Here is a 25,325-nt window from a genome sequence, read left to right as displayed (position 1 = left end):
TGAGGGTCACCTGTAATCCCATCTGCCCAAACATCGTCGACATCCCTCTATTTCCTGCTTGTTCATGTGCCAGTCTAAATGTCCCTTAAATGAGCAAATGTACCTGCTTCCACCACCTCCCTTGGCAGTACATTCCAAGCACCTACCACTCTCTCTGCAAAAAAAAACTTGCCTTGCACATTTCCATTAAACTTTCCCTCTCTCACTATGCCCTCTGGTATTTAACATTTCCACCCTGGGACAAAGACACCGACTATCTATGGAGACACAAGAGATTCGGCAGATGCTGGAATCTGGACCCTATCTATGCCTCTCATAATTTTATATACTTCTGTCAGGTCTCCCCTCAGCCTCCGACGGTCCAGAGGAAACATCTAAGTTTGTCCTACCTATCCTTATAGCTAATACTCTCTAATCCAGACAACATCCTGGCAAACACCTTCCGCATCCTCTCTAAAATCTCTACATCTTTCCTGCAAACAATATTCCAAATGTGGCCTAACCAAAGTTTTATACAGCTGCAACATGATTTCTGACTTTTATATTCAAGTCCCTCATTGATGAAGGCAAGCATGCCGTACACCTTCTTTGCCACCCTATCCACCTATGTTGCCACTTTCAGGGAGCTATGGACTTGCACCTCAAGATCCCTCTGTACATCAGTGTTCCCAAGGGGCCTGCTATTTACTTCATCCAACTTGGGGATTGGATTGCTCACGAAGCCTTTTCCTTGTTGTCCCTTCACCCTGTTAATTGCTCACCGCTGACCACCATTAATGAATGGACTGATAGGATAACAGAGTTTGACTTGATCCAATTGGTGTGCACACCTTTTATCTTTGACTATAATCATACTGCTTTTACTGTTTAGCATGCATGTAATACTGTATTGTAGGTTTAGCAGGTTGGTAATTTATTGTCTGTTACACTGGATATTGCTTTTAACCATGTCTTATACTCCTCATTGAATAAGAGTTGGTCATTGAATTACATGGTGCTCAAAAAGGAGTAGCATGTTAGATCACAAGGTTACAGATTAAGGCAGCATACTATTCTGCTGCTGCTGTTGGAATCAATAGCTCATGGATGCCCAATTTTGAATTGCTCAGTCAATTCCCAATCTATCCCATTTCGCACACTGGGAGTGCAATGTGACAAAATGAAGGGTGCCCTCATTGTGAATGAGACGTGCTCACCAAAAGAACAGTGCAATGGTCACTCATGACAATGACGCAAAGAATGAGTGCAAGTAAATTAACCATGTTACTTGTTTCACCTGGTACAGCAAGTTCAGTCTCTTCTTGAGAATCTATCTTGCTGTGTTATTGAAACATCCCAAGAGTATGTACAGTACATTTAAGGCGATCTATTGGAGGAATTGGTGAAATCTTCTTGACCTCCATGGCTCAAAGGCTTCATTATAGGCAACATTATCAGAAGGGAAACAGAGAGATGCTGGAGTGGGGGTGGGTGGCAGGTGGTGTCATGGTGCAGATTAAGTAATGTCAAAGGAGCCATTTGATATGATTGAAATAAATGCTTACTTCAAAACATAAAAACGCTAGGTACTTGGCAAGAATTGAATGCACAGTAAATAAATGTATTTAGTGTACAACTAAAACAATAACAATAAGCAATAAAGAGGAAGCAAGCTTTGTAGAATGCTGGTATTACCTTGCAATTGTCCTAATAACGACTTAAAATCATTTGCTATCCGGCTCTGGACATCTAGTGTTTCTTCTGCAAGAAATAACAAAAAAGGAGAGAAATTGTAATGTGGAGTTTAAAGATAAATTCTCAATGACAAAATCTATAACCTCTTCTGAACAGCCTGCTTTACAAAGTTGACTAATTAACTTCTGTCAAGATTCAATAAATAAAATGTGTGCAATAGCAAACATATGTTAATTTAGAAATAAAAACTGTAGAAGGATCACCTTCAATGTATCAGCTGGTGGGTAACTGAGCTGTAAAATTCAGAAGGGCCTGGGTTAATTTGACCAAGCTAATACCTGCCAAACCAAAATCAATGACACATCATCTCAGCGATATTGGCAAGCAGTTACCAATTATTACAGGATGTTAGTGCATTTGCCATCAGGTATAGATGGGTTTGACCTCAGCTGCAATTATTCTTTTGTTATGAGCCAATCTTCATTACCTATGCGTCCAAGCGAAGATGATTTTGGTGAGTTAGTTCAGAGAACCAGTACGACATAGGCCAATACAGGATAGGAACAGGTCCTTCGGCCAACCATGTCTGGGCCAACCATGATATCATTATAACTAATCCCATCTGCCTGCACGTGGTCTGTAACCCTCTATTCCCTGCCTGTTCATGTGTATGTGTAAATGCCCCTTTAACATGACTATTACATTTGCTTCTGCCACATTCCCGAGCAACATATTCTTGGCACCTACCATTCTGTGTAAAAACAAAACTTTCCCCCTCTCACCTTAAAGATAAGATCTTTATTAGTCACATGTACATCGAAACACACACTGAAATACATCTTTTTTGTGTAGTGATTTTGGGGGGGCAGCCCGCAAGTGTCGCCATGCTTCCAGCGCCAACATAGCATGCCCATAACTTCCTAACCTGTATGTCTTTGGAATGTGGGAGGAAACCGAAGCACCCAGAGGAAACGCACACAGACACGGGGAGAACGTACAAGCTCCTTACAGACAGTGGCCGGATTTGAACCCGGGTTGCTGGCACTGTAAAGTATTATGCTAACCACTATGCTAACATGCCTGCTGTTCCTATGCCTTCTGGTACTTGACATTTCACCCTGGGAAAACGACTCTATCTACGCCTCTTGTAATTTTACATACTTCTATTAGGTTATTTCCATGTGTGATATTAGACTGTCATGGCCAGGATATATGAAGATTACAAGCAACGAAAACTACTGCATAAGAAGGTGAGAACCTGGAAGTCCAGTCAATTGTAGCAACTGTGGCCTGCCCAAAATCAATATGACTGCAATTCAAATCTGTATGCTGTAATTAAGCAGCAAAATTACATACACATAAATACTATACCCAAGTTGCATGCTAGCACACATATTCCTAAAATTATGAGCTGTCTCTCTTCCATAGAGCAAGTTTGTTACGTGAAGAATGGCACATTCTTAAAGAATACCTTTCGCAGCTGATAAACTGTTACCTTCTGAAATTTGGTTCCTCAAGTCTTGAAGAATGACATCTAATGCATTTAACTTTTTTTCTCCTTTGTTTAAACCATATGCACACGTATACTAATTTTGAAATCTGTAGCTTTCCATAACAGACTAGTTACAATGTGCACAGCTTACTCCCATACACACAGATTTTTGTGTTAAATTTCACTATATTTTTCAAAATAGTTCAGGTAATTTTCATTCATACTACAAGACAGACATAATTTAATAAATTTTAATTCCACATACGCAAGGCATATTTTTGTACAAGAAAATCTTTATGGGAAAACCTATTTAATGCCAGGCAATTCTTTCTTACTACAAACTTCATTCCGGCATTTAGCATTACTTATTTGTATTTAATCTCTCGGGATTTGTTTAGGTTGAGGCTAATATGACATGCTCATTTACTGTCTCCAACTTCCCTCCATCTTTCAGCTTTCCAAGCCATTGTCAAATGTTGGCTCACTTAGATTGCAACTGTTGTCCAAAGTGAAGGGAATGTATGCATCTGCAGGCATGTGGTTTTGGAATCTGATATTTGTGGTGTAGTTCTACTAAAGTGGTTAATGCATTTATCAAGTGAGCAGTTTGAGTAATCAAACACTGTAAAGCTTAATTGACTTCTGTTAATTTGGAACGAAACAGATTTGTACTAGCTTGGGTTCACACATCGTTTATTAGCTAAGCTGTGAAAACACATTTTATTGATATCAAACTTAAAAAGCTACAGCTACTAGCATTTGAATTATGCTACAGAAGTAACAATAATTTTCTCCATTTAATGGTAGCTCAGATGCTTACCTAATCCACTGACATCCAACTCGTAAACATCAGTAACAAGGTGAAAAGCATTAATTTGACACCAGCAGCTACTGCTTTCCAGGTAGGTCATCATACGTGTTGGAGGTGGCCCTTGGACCAAAAACTGAACAGAAAAGAATATGGAACTCAGGTTAATATGTAATATTCAGATAAAATCAAGAGAGAACTTAACATAAAACTGCCTCTTGTGCTGCTGTTTAAATATCTGTTTAAAACCTAAGTCACAAGCTATTTTCCAACCAAAACACCTTGATAGCTAGAAACTCCTCCTACCCTCTCCCCATTTCTGTTATTAAAGGAGTGGCAAAAGGATTCATAAAGAGCGTTATAGCCTGAGCCAGCTGTTAAGCAAGTGTCGGAAGCTTCAAGAAGCTTAAGATCTTCAACAATATATATTCTAATTTATGTTGAGTCTGGCTGGGGCTACCCAACATCTCTGAATGTTTGCTGAGCTACAGATGCTGACAGGGAAATATTCTTTATGTGCTTTGACTATGCTTGTGGCAAATATTGGGTTGCATCATAACAGGTCAACGCACTCCAGCTCTTCTGGCACTTTCCTTGTTGGTAATTTATTCAACTGCTGGCCAATCCTGTCCACATAAGCACCACTTAACACAAAACAAGACAGATATCAGAAGAAAGAATATCACCAGTGTTTTCTCACACTGGCCCTGGGTGGTTAAAGTCAAATATTACACTCTTACTAACAATGTGATCATCCTGCTCTGCAACTCATTGTACAGTGCTTTTTGTCAACTGAGTCTGAGAAAACTGTTAAAGTTGAGGGAAGGAAGTACAGTGAGAGGCTGGAACTGGGATGAGGGAAAAATTTAGTATCAAGCGCGAAGTGTTCAAAGACCCCACCCACCCAGGTCATTCTCTCTTCCCTCCTCTTCCATCGGGTAGAAGATACAGGAGCCTGAGGGCACGTACCACCAGACTTAAGGACAGCTTCTACCCCACTGTGATAAGACTTTTGAACGATTCCCTTATACAATGAGATGGACTATGACCTCACGATCTACCTTGTTGTGACCTTGCACCTTATTGCACTGCACTCTCTCTGTAGCTGGGACACTTTACTCTGTACTGTTATTGTTTTTACCTGTACTACATCAATGCATTCCGTACTAACTCAATGTAACTGCACTGTGTAATGAATTGACCTGTACGATCGGTAGGCAAGAAAGGTTTTTCACTGTACCTCGGTACAAGTGACAATAATAAACCAATACCAATAACAACTTAACATACATTTCAATTGCAACCAAATTACATTTTCTTCTGAGAATTCTACCTGAACAACTTGTTTGTCTTTTTTCTTCTCTGTCTGCACTATACATTCAAGCTGCTGAATTAAAGAACGTAGCGTGTCAATTTTAGAAGTGACACCATTCTCTGTTGTTTTTTTGGAATTCTTCGGCTCGACTGCGTGGCTAATGGTAGCGAGTGCACAGACCAAGCGTAGCGTCAACGAACGAATCTGAAGCCACGTTCTCTCCTCTTTCATAGAAATCTTCCTTTGTCCTTCTGACAATTCACTTTCACAATTGGGGAGAAAGAAGTTACATTTAAATTTAAATTTAATCTGGAAGAGTACATGAAGTAATATTCACTCATCAATTTACAACTACTTAAATACCAGAATACACTGAGATTAGCCGTACCAGTAACTGTGGTCTTGCTGAATCTGATGACCAATTACAATCCTTGTCAATAATCTTTCATCAAGCCACCAGTCATGATGAAAGATCATGGACCTAAATAATTAATTTTCCTTCTCCACGAATTCTGCCTTGACCGGCTATGTATTTCTAGCACTTTGTATCTGCAGTTGTATATGTCGTTGGTGAGGCTGCGCTTGGAGTACTGTGTACAGTTTTGGTCACACTATTATGGAAAAGATGTGGTTAAACTGGAAAGAGTGTAGAGAAGATTTACGAGGATGTTACCAGGACTAGAAGGCCTGAGATATAGGCAGAGGGTGGCCAATATAAGTCTTTTTTAGAGTGATGCATATGGTTGATAGTCCAGCAAGGAATGGAATCCAGAGGAGGCACAAACCTGGAAATTAAAAACAGTGCTACGAGGAAGTTTATAGAAAATAATTGAGAGACAAGGCTATGGAGCCGGTAAGGAGCATATACAGATCAGACTGAGATGGATGGGGCCCTTGGTATGAAGGAAGTAAATCTGAAAGAGCTTAAAGAATTGGAGTAGCATGTAGAGGTCAGCAGAGGCAGGTGAGGGAGAGTTCAACAATTGACAGGAGACAGAGGGAGGATAAGCAGGATACATAAACAAGAATATCTTCAGGAACCTGATATACCTGTCCTTTGGATCCCAGCAGAAGAGAACAGTTAGATCCCGGTTATCTCGAAGATTGTCCCATGGAATATCATCTTCATCCGGACATAAACCCATGGATTTTATACTTTCTTCCAGGGTTTGTGTTCTAAAAAGGGAGATAAAGAGAAAGGGGATTAAATATACACAGGGAAGAAAACTGACACATGGGATTTTAACAAAGAGCATGTTGCCACATTGTCATCGTTATGCACAGTTGAAGACAAAGCTGCAGCAAAATGATCTTACATTTTTCCACATCATATTCTATCTGTCATGTTCTCGCCAACTTGTCCATATCCCTTGAAGCCCCTTTATAATATCATTCATACTCACAATCCCACTTAGACTAGTATCATCATCATACTTGGAAATAAGACATTTGTACCTTCAGCCATATGAAAGAGCATGGACCTTTCTTTCTCCATGAATGCTTCCTTGACCTTCTGTGAAATTCTAGCACTTTCTATTTTGTTTTAGAATGCCTGTAATATTTTGGTTTAGTTACAATCCACAACAGTCAATGTGCAATTTTGGATCACACTCAGTATGAACAGCAATGCAATTATCCAAATTCACTTTGGAGAAAAGGATCCTTATCACCAGTATGAGGAGAATCATTTCATCACTGTGAATTGGATTTAAATACAAGTCTCAGTGGTGAAAAAAGGAGAGTTGATACAGATTTTGAAAAGCTGGGGCCCAAGCACTGATATCTGCGTAACCTCACCAGTCACAGCTATCTAACCTGCAAATGATCCATTTATTCCCACTCTTTACTTTGTCAGATAACCAATTCTCAGTCCATATCCCAGTTGCATGTTCTCCAACCTTGTTGGCCAACATTGTATGTGGACCTTATCAAATGTCCAAAAATCCAGATATACTGTATGCACTGATTCTCCCTTATCTATCTGATCAGTTACATTGCAAACAACTTCAGCAGATTGGTCTTTCATTAATCCATGTTGGCTCTGCTTAATTCAATTATTCTTTTCAAGGTGTTCTGTTTCTACATTCTTTGTTGATTTCAGCATTTTCCTTATCATTCTCATTAGGGCTGAACTGAGGAACTAAAACAAAAAGGGCCAATTACATTGTTAGTATTACGTTGTGGGTTGCTAAGAGTCGGGGGTACCAAAAGAGAAAATATATAGGCAAGTTACAATAGAAGTGCATTCAACCAACCCAATATTAAGTGGTACATTAACAGTGTAAAATGTAGAGGTGCAGAATTCTTAAAATCCCTTTAAGAAAATATTTTAGATATCCAGAAAGGTCAAATAACCAATGGTCATCACTTTAAGGAATGAGCCAAGGCAGGTACAAGAAAGAGCATGGGAGAGCACTTTGGAGATAGTTATCCTAAATCAAATGGATTTAGCATAGATAGGGTAAAGGACAGAGAAAGCAGAGCAGTAAATTGAGGCAAAGCCGATTTTAAGAGGTAAATTTACAGTTTAACATCTGCATCTCATCTATTTCTCCCACCTCTACCCTTACCCATTCTCATCCTGGATAAAGCAAGGTCAGAGGTTGCCTGATCCTCAATTGCTGCAACACCAGCATCTGCACCAATGGATGATGCTTTGAAGTTGAAGCAAAAATACCTCATCTTCTGACTGGGCATATTACAACCTTCTGGACTCAATAATGAACTCAACAATTTCAGGTAATACACATTTTCTCTTTGTAGCTGATCTGGGCAGTTCTGCTGTGGGTTATGCAGCTGTAATATTAACGGAGTTCTCTCTGTATTGACACTTCCTGATCTGCATTTCCTACAGTTCTCACCTGCATTTCACAGATTTTAATGCTCCTTTATTTATTTTCTCTTTAACTACTTTCATTAAACTATCAACCAGATGTCTTCATTGACAGCTTATTACCAAAGTAAACCTGGCCTCACTCTACCAGAGATAGAAGTACATAAAATTATGAGAAGCATAGATAGGATAGATAGTCAGAATCTTTCTCCTCCAGGGTGAAAATGTCAAATACTAGAGGTCATGGGTTTAAGGTGAGAAGGGGAAAGTTTAAAGGAGATTTGAGAGGCAATTTTTTTTTACATGGGAGTGTTAGGAGCCTGGAATGTGCTGCCAAGGGAGGTGGTGGCAGCAGATACAAATACAATATTAAAGAGGCATTTAGGCAGACAAATAAGGCAGGGAATAGAGGGAGAGGGACATGTAGACAGATGGGATTAGTTTAATTTGGCATTTTGGTTGGCACATATGCACTGAAGGGCCTGTTACTATGCTGTACTTTTCTATATTTCCATGCAGAAACAGAGTCAAACAGCATGGAAACAGGCCCTTGGGCCCAACTGGTCCATGCCAGGCAAGATTCCCATCTAAGCTAGTCCCATTTGCCCAGGTTTGGCCCATATCCCTCTAAACCTTTCCTATCCAGGTACCTGTCCGCCTTTTAAATGTTTTTAATATACCCCCTTCAGCCACTTCCTCTGGCAGCTCATTCCATATATAGACCACCCTATGGGTGAAAAAGTTGCCCCTCAGGTTCTGATTACATCTCTCCCCCTCAACTTAAATCTACATCCTCTAGTTCTCGATTCCCCAGCCCAGGGAAAAGGATAATAGATATTCCCTTTGTCCCTCATTTTCTTTGATACGTAATATTAACTTGCTTCCTCTCTTTCACAATTTGGACAAAATATTAACTGTTTCTCCTTCCACTGCCTTGACCTGCTGAGCATTTCCAGCATTTTATGTTTTAATTTCCAATTTTTAGCATCTTCATTTACAAGGCAGAGAAACGACTCAAGGAAAGTGGGCTAGAAACAGCTGCTTGAACAAGTTTGAGCATGCAAGGAGGGAAACAAAATAGTAATAGCTCAGAACAAATATGTACCCAATTAAAGAAAAGGTCTAGACCCCCGTGCATACGGAGGTTAGTAGTGACACAAAACAGAAGTTTACATCAGATGGAGGGAGACTGATACGAGAATAATCCTAGACGAGTTTCGAAGACACAGGGGTAGAGTTAAAAAAATAAATTGGAAGGCAAAGATAGTGAATGAAAAATATGGGCAGGTAAAAATCAAAGAAAACCCCAAGATATTTCATCAATATATAAAAGAAAAAAAATTCAAAAGAAGAGAAAGACCTATTAGAGACTAAAAGGTAACCTGAATCTGAAAGAAGGTCTTTGGATAAGAACGCATACCTATGTTTTTCATCAGTCTTCATAAAACAAACTACGATACAGAGATTGACAACTGAAGAGTGAAATACTGCATGTAAGAAATACAAAGAGGAAATACTAAGAGTTTAAACATCTTTGAAAGGGGATTAATTGAAGGAAGGGTTAAAGTGATGATATAAAGCTGGTTAGCATAGCACCTGATGATACAAAGCTGGGTGACAGCGTGAGTTGCAGGATGGAAGATGAAGTTTCAAGGGAATACAGATTGGCAAAGTGAATGGGCAAGGCCAGAGAGGATGGAAAAAAAGCAGGGAAAAATGAGGTCTTCCACTCTTGTGAACAAAACAGAATGGCAGGAGATTAGAAAGTGTCGATGTTCGAAGGAACATGGTGTCCTTGTGTATGAGTCACTGAAAGCGAACATGCAGGTGCAGAAAACATTTAGGCATGCAGATAGTACGTTGGCCTTTATTATGAAAGGATTAGAATATAGGAGTAAACATATCTCACTGCCAATTAAATGTGGCCTTAGTGAGAGCACATCTGGAGTAAAGTGTACAGTTTTGGTCTCCTTACCCAAAACAAGCCAAAGAGGGAACGCAACAAAGATTAACCACACTGGCTCCTGTGTTTGGCATATGCTGAGACTGAATAGACCAAACTTTTATTCTCTACAGTTTAGAGCAAAGAGTGATCACATTAATACTTACAAAATTCCTACAAGGCATGACAGGGTCAATGTAGGGAGAATGCTTCCCCTAGATGTGGAGTCAAGAACCAGCAGCACAGCTTCAAAATAAGACATAGGCCACTAAGAAATGAGATGAGGTGAAATTTCTTCAGAGGGTGAGAAATATTTGGATTTTTTTAAATTCCAGAGTGCTAGGGAGGCAATGAGTTTATTCAAAACAGAAATCAGAAGATCTGCCATAATGTAGATGAATGGCAAAGCAACTTGGTCAGATGACATTCTCCTGCTCCTAATGCTTATGTTTTTTATATTGAATTCTTGCTGATGCTTACTGAAAAATAGATTGCACTGGAAGGATGTCAGGCTAAAATTATTTCAAATGCTAGTTAGGTATTGCATACAGTTCTGGTCACAAAACAGGGAGGATGTGATAGAACTGGAGTTGGTGAAGAGGAGATTCATAAAGTTATTGCCAGGGCAAGAAGAGTTTGCTTATGAGGAAGGACTAAGCTTAACATGTTTATTTATGGAAAGAATGTGGAAAATGGGGGAATTAATTGAAGGGCACAAGATTATCAGAAGCCTAGAGAGGGTGAGCAGAAGTACACATTTCCCCTAGTATTAAACTAGAAGACTTCAGGTAGCGGCTGGATGGATTGGATGAAATGAGGAAAACATTTCCATTTGAATAGTGGTGGGATCTGAAATTCACCAACAGAAATGGTAATATAGGCAGAAGCCCTCATCACATTTAAAAAAATAACCAGGTGAACTCGTAACATGCAATAATCTACAAAACAATGGTCTAGGGTCTGGATTTGATAACAGTCTAAATAACACTTCTGCCTGTCACAGAGATGATGAGCTGAATGGCTTTCTTTGCCAAGAATCTCTGAGCATCTGCAGAGGTGAGGAAACACAAACTCTGGGAATTTCTGACAAGTACACTCAACAAAAAGGTAAAAAGGCATTTTAAATTCTCTCGATTTTAAATTCTTTTACCAAAATGATTCATCATGGAAGAGCAACTTAGATCCCAAAACTACAGAAACAAAGTCCAAACAAATTGCCTTTAACCTGTGACCATATTGTTCTCATGGCAAGCACTTGTGTCAAGAAACCTTTAGCATAATGCCATCTTCAGCAAGCAGTCAAATCACAATAGATGACTGCATAAAATATATTGCTGAATGTTTTCATGCAATATGCAAATATATATATGCAAATGTAAAATGGTTTGACTAAACATTAAATATACTTATTGGTATTGGTTTATTATTGTCACCTGTACAGTGAAAAACTTGTCTTACAAACCGACCTTACAGATCAATTCATTACACAGTGCAGTTACTTCAAGTTAGTTCAGAGTGCATTGATGTAGTACAGGTAAAAACAATAACAGTACAGAGTAAAGTGTCACAGCTACAGAGAAAGTGCAGTGCAATAAGGTGCAAGGTCACAACAAGATAGATCGTGAGGTCATAGGTCATAGTCCATCTCATTGTATAAGGGAACTGTTCAATAGTCTTATCACAGTGGGGTAGAAGCTGTCCTTAAGTCTGGTGCTACGTGCCCTCAGGCACCTGTATCTTCTACCCGATGGCAGAGTAGAGAAGAGAGAATGTCCTGGGTGGGTGGGGAACACAGGTAATAGGATATAAAATAACCTCTTCCCAATGATGCTGCCTGATCTGCTGAGCTTTCCAGCATTTTCTGTTCTAGTTTCAGATTTCCCGTATCAGTGGTCTTTGATTTTCATATAAACTATTTGACATATATTTGAAGCACTATTTTTGCTATCAGTTATTACTAAACAAATAAACCAATTAGTAATAACTACAAGCTCTATTCTTTTGGTAAAGTAAGGTACAGTAGAACAACACATACATGTTTGCTTCGAGGAAGAGGTCTAACAGCATACGTTCAATACGGACTTGTGCAAAATGCAGAGAGTTGTTTAGCCTGTTCCGAAAGGCAATGAATTCTGGGATCTTCTCAAAAGCACCATATTTATATGCCTGGATTATGTATTCAGAGGTCTGTAAAATAAAGTGAACCAGCACAATAAAAATTGTTCTTACTACAAGCAACACTCCTGCAAGTAAACAATTTCTCAAATTTCTTTTGTAAAGCTGTTCAAAGGAGAATAAGGTTTCCTCATCTTTCCTCTGAAAAACACTGACTCTTCATAGATCATAACTCCAGAAGACTCTGAAACCACATTGCGAACATATTCAAAGAGATGGGTTTCATGGAGGAGTATAACAGACTACTTAACTGTCAGGGTAACAATCACAACTAAACCCAATCCTACGTTCTAATGAAAGATCGTTGATCTGAAATGTTAACTTTTTTTTCTTCCTTACATGAGCATAGAACATACTCTAGGTGGGAGATTTCAGTGTCTATTAGTGAATGACTCAGTGGCATCAGTAACAACTGGCCAGATAATGAACTTGCCAGGCTGGATGTGCGGCTGGTATTTAGAGAACCAACACAAGGGAACCACCTCCCTCTCATTTCCCTTATCAATCAAACATTCCTAGGTGCATTGTCCATTATGGCATAGTAAGACTAACCACCACACAGTCTACAAGGAGACAAAATCTATTGTGCAGCATAGCCACCATGTTTAAGTGGGACTGTTCTCAAACTGATTCACTGACTCAAAACAAGACATTTATGAAAGGTTGCTGCTAGCAGCAGCAGAAATGTATTCCAGCACAATAAATAATTTGCAATATTAGCGAAGACCAGCATGCAAATGTAAACCAAAGGCTAAAGCATTTGCCATGATCTTCAGCCAGGTATGTCAAGTGCATGATTATGTCAGCCTTCTAATGAAGCCCCTTTCTTCACTTGTGCTAATTTTCTCCACATGACAGCAAAAACTGGCTGAGCCCACAAGATACAGTATAGTGGCTATAGTGCTGAAAATCTGTGCTCTAGACCAGGCTGCATCTCTGGCATCACCAACTGGAAAATTGGGCAGATACGTCCTGTTTGAAAAAACACCTTATCAATCTACTCTCAAATCATCAGCAGTGTTGGAAGATATTGCTATTAAAAAGCATGTACTCGCCAAATAACTGTTCTCTAAGGTCCTGTAAGGATAAGTATTAAGAACAATAAATGACAAAGTTTGCTGGGAAGGTTTCAAAAAGCATTGGTGTCAATGCAATTCAGCACAATTTATCTCCTGTACAGAGAAAGTCTGGCACTTAGAACATTTCATGACTGCATTAAAAACTTGTATGATGTGTTAAATTACTATAGCTTCTCAAATGCCTAGGCTTATACTGCGTTGCTTGAAATAATATGTTAATTACAATTGGAAAGTTTTGGGGTGTGACATAAACTAACAACACATCGAGGGGTTAAGTGTCCAAAAATCAGAAAACCTAAATGCAATTTATCAAAGTCAAGAACTAAAAAGAAAATTTAAATTATACTTAAAATCATCCCCAAAGACAGTTTACAAATAGCATTGATTTAACTGCAAATTGTATTGTTACATGAATTGTTACTGAGGGAAGTTAGTAAGAAAATTCAACAACAAGAAAGCTAATAATTGCCAAGGTGCACACTGTTCTCTTTCAATTCAGAATGCTCACTATTCATGGCACACTTACATCTTTCTGGTTGGAGTGGAAAAACCTGAGTGTGAAGTTACACGCTTGGGAAGCAGCAGCAAGGTGGCCCAGTGGCTCTGCGTATCGAGTCAGCAAATACCTGCCAGTCAAATACAGTTTCAATCACCAACACTTAAGAAAAAAATTACAATATCAAATGTTATCTGTAACGCCCATAGCAGGTAACTATGGGCATGACAGGTAACCTTCAGTATCTGTAATACCTATGGCTATTTTCAGTTCTGAAAAGAATTATAGATTCAAACCTGTTTGAACTAATTCATATCAGATGCCTCATGTTCTGCCAAAACTTAATGGAAAATCTAACTACACTGCATACAATAAACAATAATCTACACTATGTTTTGCATTGTTTATTTTTTATTTTATACTACCTTGATGTACTTATGTATGGAATGCTCAGTCTGGATAGCATTGAAAAACTTTTCACTCTATCATGATAGATGTGACAATAATAAACCAAATAGTCTCTATTGATCTAGACTAGCCTTTTCATCCAAGATTTCATTCCATGTAACTTAGTGTCTAAGCTCAGAAGTACCCATGTGTAGACAGTAAAACTCCAATAATCTGCTATCCAACTATTCAGAAATCTAGACGGTTCAGCATCTGGCTCACTGGATGCTGATTTCCATGCTCCATTCTACTCACTGGAGCCCTGGTTCTGTTTCCCATGCTCCCTTGAAATTCAACTGGTTCTGTTTTCCATGCTCCCTTTAAACTTACTGGGTTCATGGAAAATGTATTATTCTGTGTATCATCTAAAGAAGTGAATTATAAATGCGTTGGAGGATTAATAGAATGACATCTGATAGTCGAGAAAATCTGCTAGCCTGAAACCAAAAGGCTCAGTGTGCCACATTAATGGATGTGTTTTCTATATGACACATCTTTTATGTTGTCAGGGTGCTAAATGTACATCACAATTTGTGCCACAAGACACTGGCAACATTAACCCAGACAAATTTCTCTTGAAAGCACAATCTATGCAATATCAGATATGCTTAGAATACAAAAATATTTGAATTTGTCCTTAAATACCACTATTCCTTCCTCTTCCTTTGGAAATACAATTTCCAAAGAAGATTTGTTGGAGGGACATTTACCTATTATCTATCAAATCTGAATAAATACCCACCCAATTGTATCATGTTGCACATGCTTGGCATCAAGGCTGGTGTACAAGTCTACGACTGGCTCAAAGGCTCCCAAAAGACAGTAGATTCGAATGAGCAGCAACTTGAACTGAGCACTAGAGGGACTGTTAGAGAGGGTCTCCTCCAGCAGTGCCAGAGACTGCCACAATGGTCTTTCCTCACCTGTAGGAACATCAGGACACAAAGGAGTGAGGCAGGAGCTGTTCACAGATCCAGTGTGTACATCAGATGCATCACAGTTAATAACTGAACCATTGTACTTGTTTTGTCAGATGAATTGCTCAAAACCATTGCAAATAGATCTTCTACTTCATTAAACCTTTCCCAACGTTGTCTCCCACAACAAAAGAAAATCATCATATCCAAACCCCCATTCAAAATATTAATCTGTAGTCTTGTTCAGATACTGGTTTCTTTAACACTGATTTACCTTGAATTTTGAGAGACTGGAAGCTTAGAAAAAAACTACTGGTACATAAATCAAGGTCTCTCAGAATATGCGTGTAAATTGATGGGTAAATAAATTCCAAGGTTCAGTGGTATAGAGCCATGCATCATACAAAGACCAAAAGCATGGATGTTCATTTTATACAATGTCCATGGTTTTGGTCTAGATATTATAAAAAAAATGTTGCTGTTAGATGTCAATAAGTTGTGCTGCCAATGCACAGTATTACTACCCAGGAAGTGAACCCCTGAATTGGTTACAAAGGGAATGTCTGTGATAGGGTGGAGACAAGGCTGACCAGCTGACACAATTGTTTTCGGTACCATTTGAGAGGAAAATTAATGCTGGTTAGTCATAGCTGATCTGTCTGGGTGAGTATAAATGGAAGAATATGAAGGAAGGCAGCTAGAGGGGAAAAATACAGCATAATGGAACTGTGAACTGCAAAACAGCAGTTGCTGGACAACTGAAATTGAAGAGAATGCTGGAAATGCCCAGAAAAGGTGGAAAGAGAAAAACTAAGCTAGTATTACCTGCAACTAGTTGTATCAGAACTGGCCAATTCTGATGTAAACAATGAAGCCTGGTTATCTGAAATTGTTGAATTCAGTGTTGAGCTGTGAGGGCTGCAGCTTGCCTAGTCAGAAGATGTGAGACTACTTCTTCAGCTTACACTGGGGTCTGACAGAACAGTGTTGGCAAAAGATTAAAGTCAGAGTGGGAGTGAGATAAAGAGTTACAGTAACAAGCAACCGGAAGCTGAGGGTTGTCCTTGAAGACTGAATGGAGATGTTCTGCATAGTGGTTACACAATGCGAGTTTGCCTTTTCCAATTTCAGGCAATCACATCATGAGCTCCAAAGAGCGGCACTCATTGGTCAGCAATTCTGAAGACAGGAATAAAGGTCTGTAGTCTGATTGTAGACTCTTGGCCAAAGAAACGGACATGAGGTGATGGCAACGGAGACAAAAGAAGAGCTCAAGATTATGTCAGGCTTGGAATTCATTAATATGGGGACATGGGGGATGAAGCTGAGGTCTCTGTTGAAGACTGATCATTCAAGATCCATTTACAATCCCCCAGACAGATCTGTTACAATTAATGCGTAATCATTTACCTCTCTTAAATGGCACCAAAAGCAATAATGTCACCTGAACAGTCCCAGTCTCCACACTATTACAGATGTTCTCTGTGTTCTCTCCATCTCTCCTTCTGTTTGCAACTTTAAACAAACTTTTTGCTAGGGTAGGGGTGTATAAATCTAGAGGACTGACATTTAAGGTGAGAGGAAGGGCAAGTTTTTCCACACAGAAGGTGGTGGTTATGTCGAATGAGCTGCCAGAGGAAGTGGTAGAGGCAAATACAATAACCCCAGCTTATCTTCTCCTTTCATGTTAATCAATTTAAACTTTATGTTGCTTAATTATTACTACTCTTTGACTTTTCTGGTCTTCTTGCCAAACACAGTAGATAACATGGCATTTTAAATCTATTTTTTTCTACAATAGAAGTACATCTTCAATTGCATTTAACCCTGCTGTGAGAAGAGTACTGACCTCAATTTATGTTCTCCCTAAACTGGTGTAACAGAGATCAAAAACTCAGTGAGGATGATGAACTCTGAAATTTTTTGTTCTGTGGTGCTCTGCACAGATGCATTTGTGCAGTGCATCACTGTGGAAATCTGCAACACGACCCCACAGCCCCATGTTACAGTTTTACAACGGTGTTGTTATCTTTTCAGGAGAGATCTTAGAAAATACATTTATAGAGTTTATTTAAGAAAAGACTATTTGATAACTCAAACACACATCTATTTTAATTCCCTCAGAACTTGAAAGCATTTTCAACTAATAAGACTACAGGTTAAGTTGAGGAGAAAATCACTGACCTGATTGTCTCCAGATGTCAAGAAGCAGATGCACAGCGAATAGACAATAATTATCAGAGAACTGCAATTCTGTTTTTAAGCACGACTTTCCTATTGAACAGAACAGGTCTTAAAATATGAAGATCCAAACTGATTTGAGATAAAAACAGAGAACGCCACAAATACTCAGCAGGTCAGGTCATCAACTTGAAACGCTGACTCTGGTTTCGCTTGCCAATGATGCTGCATGAGCCATTGAATATTTTCAGCATCATCTGTTTTTCAACATTCTCAGATTTCCAACATTTGCATTTTTTTTTTGCTTTTCCCATACTGTTCTGAGAGTGGCAATGACGATTTAATGGAAGTTTGCCACAAGGCAACACAGTTAAGCCGAAACTGGCACAACCAAGAATGACCACAATTGTTGGTTCAATGGCGATTAAAAGATCGACAAAAGCATACACCTAAATTTTCCTGTCAAAGTAATTCATGACTAAAGACACAGGTCATTAATCACATGCAAAAGATCTAGAAGGTCTAGCTAAGGAGCAGGTAAATTGCTGTCCAAGTTACACCACTCTCCCATTAGCTTTGTAAAAATGGTATTTTGATCTCTGCCTTGAATAGTGTGTAATTGCTCTGGGGTTGCACAGTCAACAGTATCATTGAATGCTTCAGCATAGAAGAGGCCCATTCAGCCTGTCATAACTGTTTGAAAGAACTGTTCCGTCACCCAGTCCCATAACTTTTTCCCCATAACTTGCAACTTAGTTCTCTGGAAATATATCCCCTTAATACAAATTGAATTTGGCAGAGAAAATTAAGTTTTATTCAAGTACCCATATTACAGTGTGCTAATTACTGCAAATACCCTCTCTCCAATAATAGAGGTTTACTCGCTCTTTCAGGTTTTAATTGTTGCTGAGGGATAATAAAAGTATAACATTTTATTTTGTTTTGGAAGACTTCTCCTTTGTCTCTCTTTTCTATTTTAATCCAATGTTACTCTTTACTGCTCTATTTCTCTTGTCATTATGCCAAGTGCTCACCAGGACAACTGGCATTTCACAATTGTATCCAACCTAATGTAGCACTCACAATATAGAGAGAGAAAAAAACATAAGAACAAAAAATATGCAATATCTTACTTAAATATGTAATGAAAACTGGGTGTTGTATGCCAGATAAGAAGGGCAAAGCTCAATGAGTTCCACTGTGGTATAACATATAGTTTTAGTTAGTTAAACTTCAGCAGCACTACTGTTTTGACACCAAATGTGGGCTTGAGATTTACCCATCAAAAGGAACCCATTGTCTTTCAATTTAAAAATCTGTGTGTAGATAAAGTCTCTAAAATATACATACTGTATAGGAAGCAACAACATGCAACAGAATGTCCCAACAAAACAAAAACAGATAAAAAAAAGTGAGCTCACCAAACTCCAGGGCATGCTTGTATCTCTGCATAAGCTCCTGGACGAGACTGAGTTTCTGTGTCTGATCTAAGGTCTCATGAAGACCTAACAATCTGGCAAACTGGATGACAAACATGTGCCTCTGCATAGCTTTAACATCAGCTGGTAATGCAAGGTCACCCTCTGTTGATACTGACAGAGGTACTACTTCCATCAGTTTATTGATGAACTGCAAGTAAAAAAAAAGCAAGCGCTATACTTAAAGTAAAATATAGTAAAGATGTTATACACATCACATTGTTATACATTAAGATACAAACACAAAGGACAGCAAGATGGTTCATATTCCATGTACCATTTGTTTATGATTAGGCAGATCACTTTTCAGCACAGTGATAATAGAACTGGTATCAAAGATGGTGTCGATCCCCAACTTATTTTCCTAAAAAGCCAAGCATGGAGAAGAAACAGTAATATTCTAAAAAAAAGGGAACATGAGCGTAGCCAAAAATGACAGTACAAGTGAATGCTGAAATATTTGTGGAGGACGGAAACATACTGAAGATAAACAACAATCTGTATAATAAGAGCAAACAGCTAAAAAGAAAAGGATGGGGATGTTGAAGCTACTGCTTTTAGAGATGCAGTACAAGGCAAAATAATGAGATTATTGGAGAATAGTGCGAAACAGAAGATAGCTGTGAGCTTCAAGGGGGACTTCAAGCTAGGAGCGGCCAGTAGGAGAAAGAGAAGCTAAAGGAAGAAATGGTGAGTGCGAGATGGTTTGGAAGAGTGAGATAATAAATGGTACTGAATGGCAAGCAAATGGGATGTAGAGCAGGGGGTCGCAGAAGTAGAAAAGGGAACAGAAGTTAGGAGTGGGAACCAAACTTCATACTGAAAACAATACGAGTAAAATTTGAGGTTACAAAAAAAAATTGGAGAACAAAAAGGCATTAATACGAAACATTGCAAAATTAAGACACATCTCACCAAAATAGTTATTACCACCAGTAAGTGGTTGAAAAAGGAAATTGTCCCATTCTATAACACTAACAGATCTTGTCAGGCAAAAATAAACCTATAAAAAAATCACTTGTGTAACAAACAGATTATTTCTAAGAAATCAAAGTTTTTCAGGGTTTGAGTGATGTTTACCTGCTTTATGCATAAATAACAATTTAGAACTAGTTATCTCTTCTTATGTAGTATTTGACATTCCACATACAAAAGAACAAAAACTTCAAACAGTACCAGATTAGAAAAACACCAATCAAATTATCTCAGTTTAAAAGGGTCCAGACAGCAGCAACACCTACTCTTATGATCAGCTCATTACTGCATCACGAGACATTTCAAATTTGGAAGGTCAAATTATGGTGTATGTTCGACAGTTCCAGTGAACTTAATAGGAAGAAATGCACTTCATTTTAATAGCACTGTTATCACCCTTCGTGGTAACGCTGCATTGGTTCGATATAGAACAAGAACAGGTAGTTATCCCCATTCTGATATTACAATTGTCTTCACTAATCTTTTTCAATTTCTTTAGGAAAATCTAAATTGCGTTTTACCATTTTACTTATCTGAATTGATCCTGCATCCATGGCCTTCTGAGTAAATGCCACATTGAGTTAATAAGTGTTCCTAAATTTGCTTTTACCAGCTTGCTTATGATTTTAAGGCTACGTAATTTCTGAAATCTCTTTGATGGAGGAAATAATCAGCTTTCTTAGTCTACTAAAAATGACTAATGTTAATGAATGTACAAAGTGACAACCAATTTATCGACTGACTGAATGCTGAGGCCACTGGGTGCACTTACCCATTCACCTCACTGTAGCACATCTGAGCGAATGGAGACTCTGCCAGTCTCCCGGTCTCACCTGTGTATGCCGTTCCGGTGACAGAAGATCGACAAAGATTCTCAGGTCAGAATAACAGCAAGGTTTATCCCCAAACCTCTCAAAGTACTGGAACATCAGCTCCTCTGGTATCCCTAGCAGTGAGGACAACAAACACTAAATAAGGAAATTTGTAGATAGGCAAGCATTGGATTTAATATCACCATTGTTGATGCCTAATTTTCTGAACTAGCAAACTTTTTTAGTGTGTAAAATCTGAAGGCTGAAGTTGAAACGCCTGGTTCAGTTATCCTAGTCCAAAGGCTGTAGTTTAACTTAAATATGACTTAAGAGTCAAAGACTTCAGTAATGAGAAAGTGCTTCACCTCCAAAACTGCCAATGATACAATAAATCTCTACCATAATAATGAGCTTGTGAGGCAATTTTTTTTTAGATTTTAAGAGTGGGGAACCTCATGTAAACTGATTAATCCCAGTTTTACAAAATTAATGACATCTTTAGTTCCCTTTATTAAGGAATTAATGGTCATGTGTTGGGTGTGCAGAAACTCAATGGAAGGAACCATAATATGTCCTTGACATTTGGTCACCCACTACATTTTATGAAAAGAGAAAACTGAATTACATATCTTGTAAAAAGGACAAGTGAATATATTCCACAGCCTCTGTACTGCAGTCAGCTAACTCAGTAGAAACTATGGTCCAGTCTCTGATTTGAGCAGGTCAGTGACTTACAGGATAAACTGCATTATCTTACAGTAAAATTCAGTCACAAACTCAGAAAAGCACAACCACACAATCAATAAGATGTTTACGAGGCTCTGCTATTTTTCCACAGTTGCTTCAGAGGTAGAATGTTGAGAATTCACAACTTACTTCAGTGACTGCTAAGAGGGTGCCAGATTGCCAGCGCCGTCACTTTTTTGATGCTGTTTCAAACTGAGCTCTCCTGGTACCCTAATCAGTGTTACATGTTAATTTAAAACAGAAACTGCAGGAAATACTCTGGCTAGGTGGCATACATTGAAAGATAACACGAGTTAATGTTTCACAAAGATTGCCTTTTATCATTCCTGATGAAAGGTCAATTCACTTGAAATATTAACTGTTTCTTTCACCACAGATGCCACCTGACCAACTAAATACTGACAGCCTGGTTCTAGGTTCTCGATTCCACATCTTGGGGAAGGATGCTCCCTACATTGACCCTCTGCAGATGCTGGAATCTGGAGCAACGCACACACAAAATGCTGGAGGTTATTTGTTTTGTTATTTCAGATTTCGGCTTTTTTTCTTCTGAGTACGTTAAGGAATCTCACTGCTTTTCTTTGGACATTGCTGCATGAATGCCTACAACAGCAATTACAATTCAAAATAATATGTGAAGCACTTTATAATGAACTGACATCATGAAATGTGCAATATGATTCTCTTTTTTTACTTTCTGAATACTGTAGCCAATTCTCTAGTAGAACATTTCATAACTATTCAAAAGCTTCTTCTACCTAGCTAACTTGTCTTCAAATCCATATTTACTATTGGGAGACTCTTTGACCTTGAAAGGCATCATAGCTAACCTCAAACCTCTCCTACCCAGATGTTAACATGGATTATAACATGCTTCAAGAAAGCTATAAGGAAATTTGTTCTTCACTCTCCATGATAATTTTAGATAGTTGACATGTTGACAAAAGGATGAATTTACATCCAGTAAATTATTAACCACTCACCAAGTTTGTGTTCATCATTGGTACCCCTTTCTCTCAGCCGTCTTATTAATTCAAGTTTAGCCAGGTATGGTCCCCTCAGACGGCGGGAGCCCTTTGGTTCCTCATTCAAAATTCTCTCCTCCACAAAGTTTATGGCCTCCTGTACAAGGCAGGTGACCGGACCCTCCAGAGAGCTATGCAGAGAGAAAAGGACTTTTATTCTACCCCTATGTTTTTACCACACAAAAAAAAAAGCAGCCTGCACTTCATACAGTTGACCACTGATTCCAGGGGTCTTTGCTCATGGTTGACACCAGATAAGCAGACTCAGTAATGAACCAACACTAAACACAAAGGGATATTTGCAAAAATATTGCACAGTTCAAGGACATCCAATGTATAATTCTCATTGATATTTCAAGTGAACCATTCAGAACTCTTCTCTGTTGTATGATAAAACTCCACAATATGTATTGATGTGGATTTTGATTCAGAGGAACCAGTCAAATGATGAATCAGATTGACTGGTGAATGATTAAAATGTCACATTAGATCTGGATGTAGCAGAAACTGAAAATGGTCACATCTGGATGGACTAGTCAAACAAATGGTCTAGATGGAGTAGCACTGACAAGACAAAGTTATTACTGCTGACTAGTCCTGACCCAACAAGTGGGTGACAAATTAAAAACGCAAATGTGATCAATAAAGAGACGAGTTAAATACATCTTTATGTTTTAAAATATTTACAGGGGAACATGTTACAGTTCTAAGACTAAAAGTAAAAGAAACAAGGCCTTGGTTACAATTGCTTATGTTAGTTACTAGTTTTGAGTGTTTTGTCAGAAGACACTTCCCCTCAGGCAAGGGGAGAAAATGAGACACAACCACAAGGACCCATTCACCTTTTGGTCAACTGTGGTGCATATTGACAGATCTCCAATGGTGCATGGACATCCAACAAAGTAGAAAACTTTGAAGTCTCACAATTAAGAACTGTTTGCTAACAATGCTGACACAATTATCCTGATTGTAATGTGTAATATACATGCTGCTATTTAGCTAATTACTATTCATGTCAAGGCAGAAAAATGGTGACATTATCAAATGGATACCTGAACAAGCATGTCTTCAGCAATGAAAATTATATTGTAGATTTCAATGATCATTCATGCCCTTTCTAGCTGAGATGAGCTCAGCAGGGATGGTTATTGGGATAATGATCATAATAGGATCAAAATGGATCAAACCCCATACAACACAAATATCGAACAACACTTTTGACCCAAGGTGAAAAATTAAATTGTGCAAATTTGTTTCTTCCATGCACAAGCTGACCAATAGAATAAAAATTGCAGTAGTGGTGTAAATATCAGTGATTTTTGACATTGTACAGTCTATTTTTTTTGGCTGTTGTGTTATGGAATCATCAAGGAGAATGCATTGTTATCTCCATAGTTACAGTATTGAGGTGAATATGGTGCTAACCCCAGCTCCTTGGGAGTCCAACAAGTATGGTTGAACGAAAAACACCTAAGAATGACTGAGTGGCAGATAAAAGTGCTTCTATCACACTGTTTCATCGCTGGATTTCACATGGGGAATCTCTTTCTGTGATCCTAATCCAGTCATAATTGGCCTAAGTGCAGAGTGTCCATTCATTTGAATGGGGATGCCAGCCTGGTGATGAGGAGGAAAGTTATCTTTATTCGTCTACTAGCTTTTTAAATGTTGTTTAATTATTCTTTAATGTTCTAATCATTTTTAAATGTTTAATTGTTGCTAATTTTTTTTTAAACATTTACAATTGCAGTAATAGGTTTTAAATGTCTCTGAATATCAGAGGTCAGGCCATTCCAGGGACTAGAGTATGCAATCCAAGCCACGGTAGTGTAGTGGTTAGTGTAACGCTATTACAGCGACCTGTGTTCAATTCCGGCTGCTGTCTATAAGGAGTTTGTATGTTCTCCCTGTGTCTGCACGGGGTTCCTCCGGGTGCTCCAGTTTCCTCCCACATTCCAAAAATGTACAGGTTAGGAAGTTGTGGGCATGCTATGCTGGCGCCGGAAGTGTGGCGACACTTGCGGGCTGCCCCCAGAACCTCTACGTAAAGATACATTTCACTGTGTTTCCATGTACATGTGACTTATAAAGATATCTTATTGCAAAACCTTTGCTATCGAGGGTCACAGGGGTCAATATTTTGCATCCAGATCACTTGATGGCTAGGAGTCTCAAGCAGTGAGCCAGATCCAGCAAGGCCAGGCCCATTATATTAGTAGATACTGGATGGTTAACTTGACAACACAGGAAGTACAGGGTCTACTAGCAGTAGTCTGTACCATTCAACTTGTGATCTAAATTTGTAACAATGACAGAAAGTGGGCAGCATGCTGCTGCATATAGCCAGGTGATAGCCAGTATACAAAGTCAAAGTTGTTTATTGTCATATGCACATGTATGCACAGGTGCAGTGAAAAACTTACTTGTAGTGGCATCACAGGCACACAAGATTTTCACTGAAGTTTGCTTTTCCCCTATGTGAAGCATCAATATTCAAGCATTCAACCCTACAATTTTTCAGCTCTTTTCACCACGAGAGGGCATGGAATTATATTTATAGATTCCACCCTACTACTTGTGTACAAGTATCAAACAGGGAAAGAATAGTTGCGACAACATCATTAATGCGACTTTGTTTTGAGCAATACAGTAAGACTGTGATAATCCAGTACTGAAGTCAGGATTTTCGTGGTGGTAACTGGCAGATTTTCCAGACTAGAGAAACAAAGGACTGCAGATGCTGGAATCTACATGAAAAACACTATGATGCTGGAGGAGCTCAGCAGGCTAGGCAGCATCCGTGAAGAAAAGCAGGCTGTCAATGTTTCAGGTCAAGACCTTTCTTCACACTATTGGATATTACTCCTGTTAATAGCCAGGAACACTTTTAATTCTTTTTTTTTAAGATGTTAAACAGTAGTATAATAAA

The 25,325-nt window shown here is 38.7% G+C and overlaps 1 protein-coding gene across 2 annotated transcripts in view; it reads right to left on the bottom strand.

Moving 5' to 3' along the window:
* naa25 (N-alpha-acetyltransferase 25, NatB auxiliary subunit) overlaps window positions 1-25,325 on the bottom strand; it is a 254,605-nt gene that overhangs the window by 199,825 nt on the left and 29,455 nt on the right. For both annotated transcript variants that reach the window (XR_007957674.1, XM_052032311.1), the window contains exons 10-20: window positions 22,355-22,527; window positions 20,646-20,758; window positions 18,781-18,988; window positions 17,363-17,452; window positions 15,004-15,184; window positions 13,845-13,944; window positions 12,100-12,251; window positions 6,340-6,465; window positions 5,308-5,551; window positions 3,987-4,110; window positions 1,675-1,740 (exon numbers count right to left, since the gene is read on the bottom strand). Coding sequence is in view for 1 of the 2 variants with exons in the window: in XM_052032311.1 (XP_051888271.1) it covers window positions 1,675-1,740; window positions 3,987-4,110; window positions 5,308-5,551; window positions 6,340-6,465; window positions 12,100-12,251; window positions 13,845-13,944; window positions 15,004-15,184; window positions 17,363-17,452; window positions 18,781-18,988; window positions 20,646-20,758; window positions 22,355-22,527 (1,577 nt within the window). In the remaining variant the exon portion in view is untranslated. The remainder of the gene's footprint in view (window positions 1-1,674; window positions 1,741-3,986; window positions 4,111-5,307; window positions 5,552-6,339; window positions 6,466-12,099; window positions 12,252-13,844; window positions 13,945-15,003; window positions 15,185-17,362; window positions 17,453-18,780; window positions 18,989-20,645; window positions 20,759-22,354; window positions 22,528-25,325) is intronic.

The sequence above is a fragment of the Pristis pectinata genome, chromosome 17 (assembly GCF_009764475.1).
Source record: "Pristis pectinata isolate sPriPec2 chromosome 17, sPriPec2.1.pri, whole genome shotgun sequence".
In the NCBI taxonomy this organism is placed as follows: Eukaryota; Metazoa; Chordata; class Chondrichthyes; order Rhinopristiformes; family Pristidae; genus Pristis; species Pristis pectinata.
This window is presented reverse-complemented; position numbering and strand designations above follow the sequence as displayed.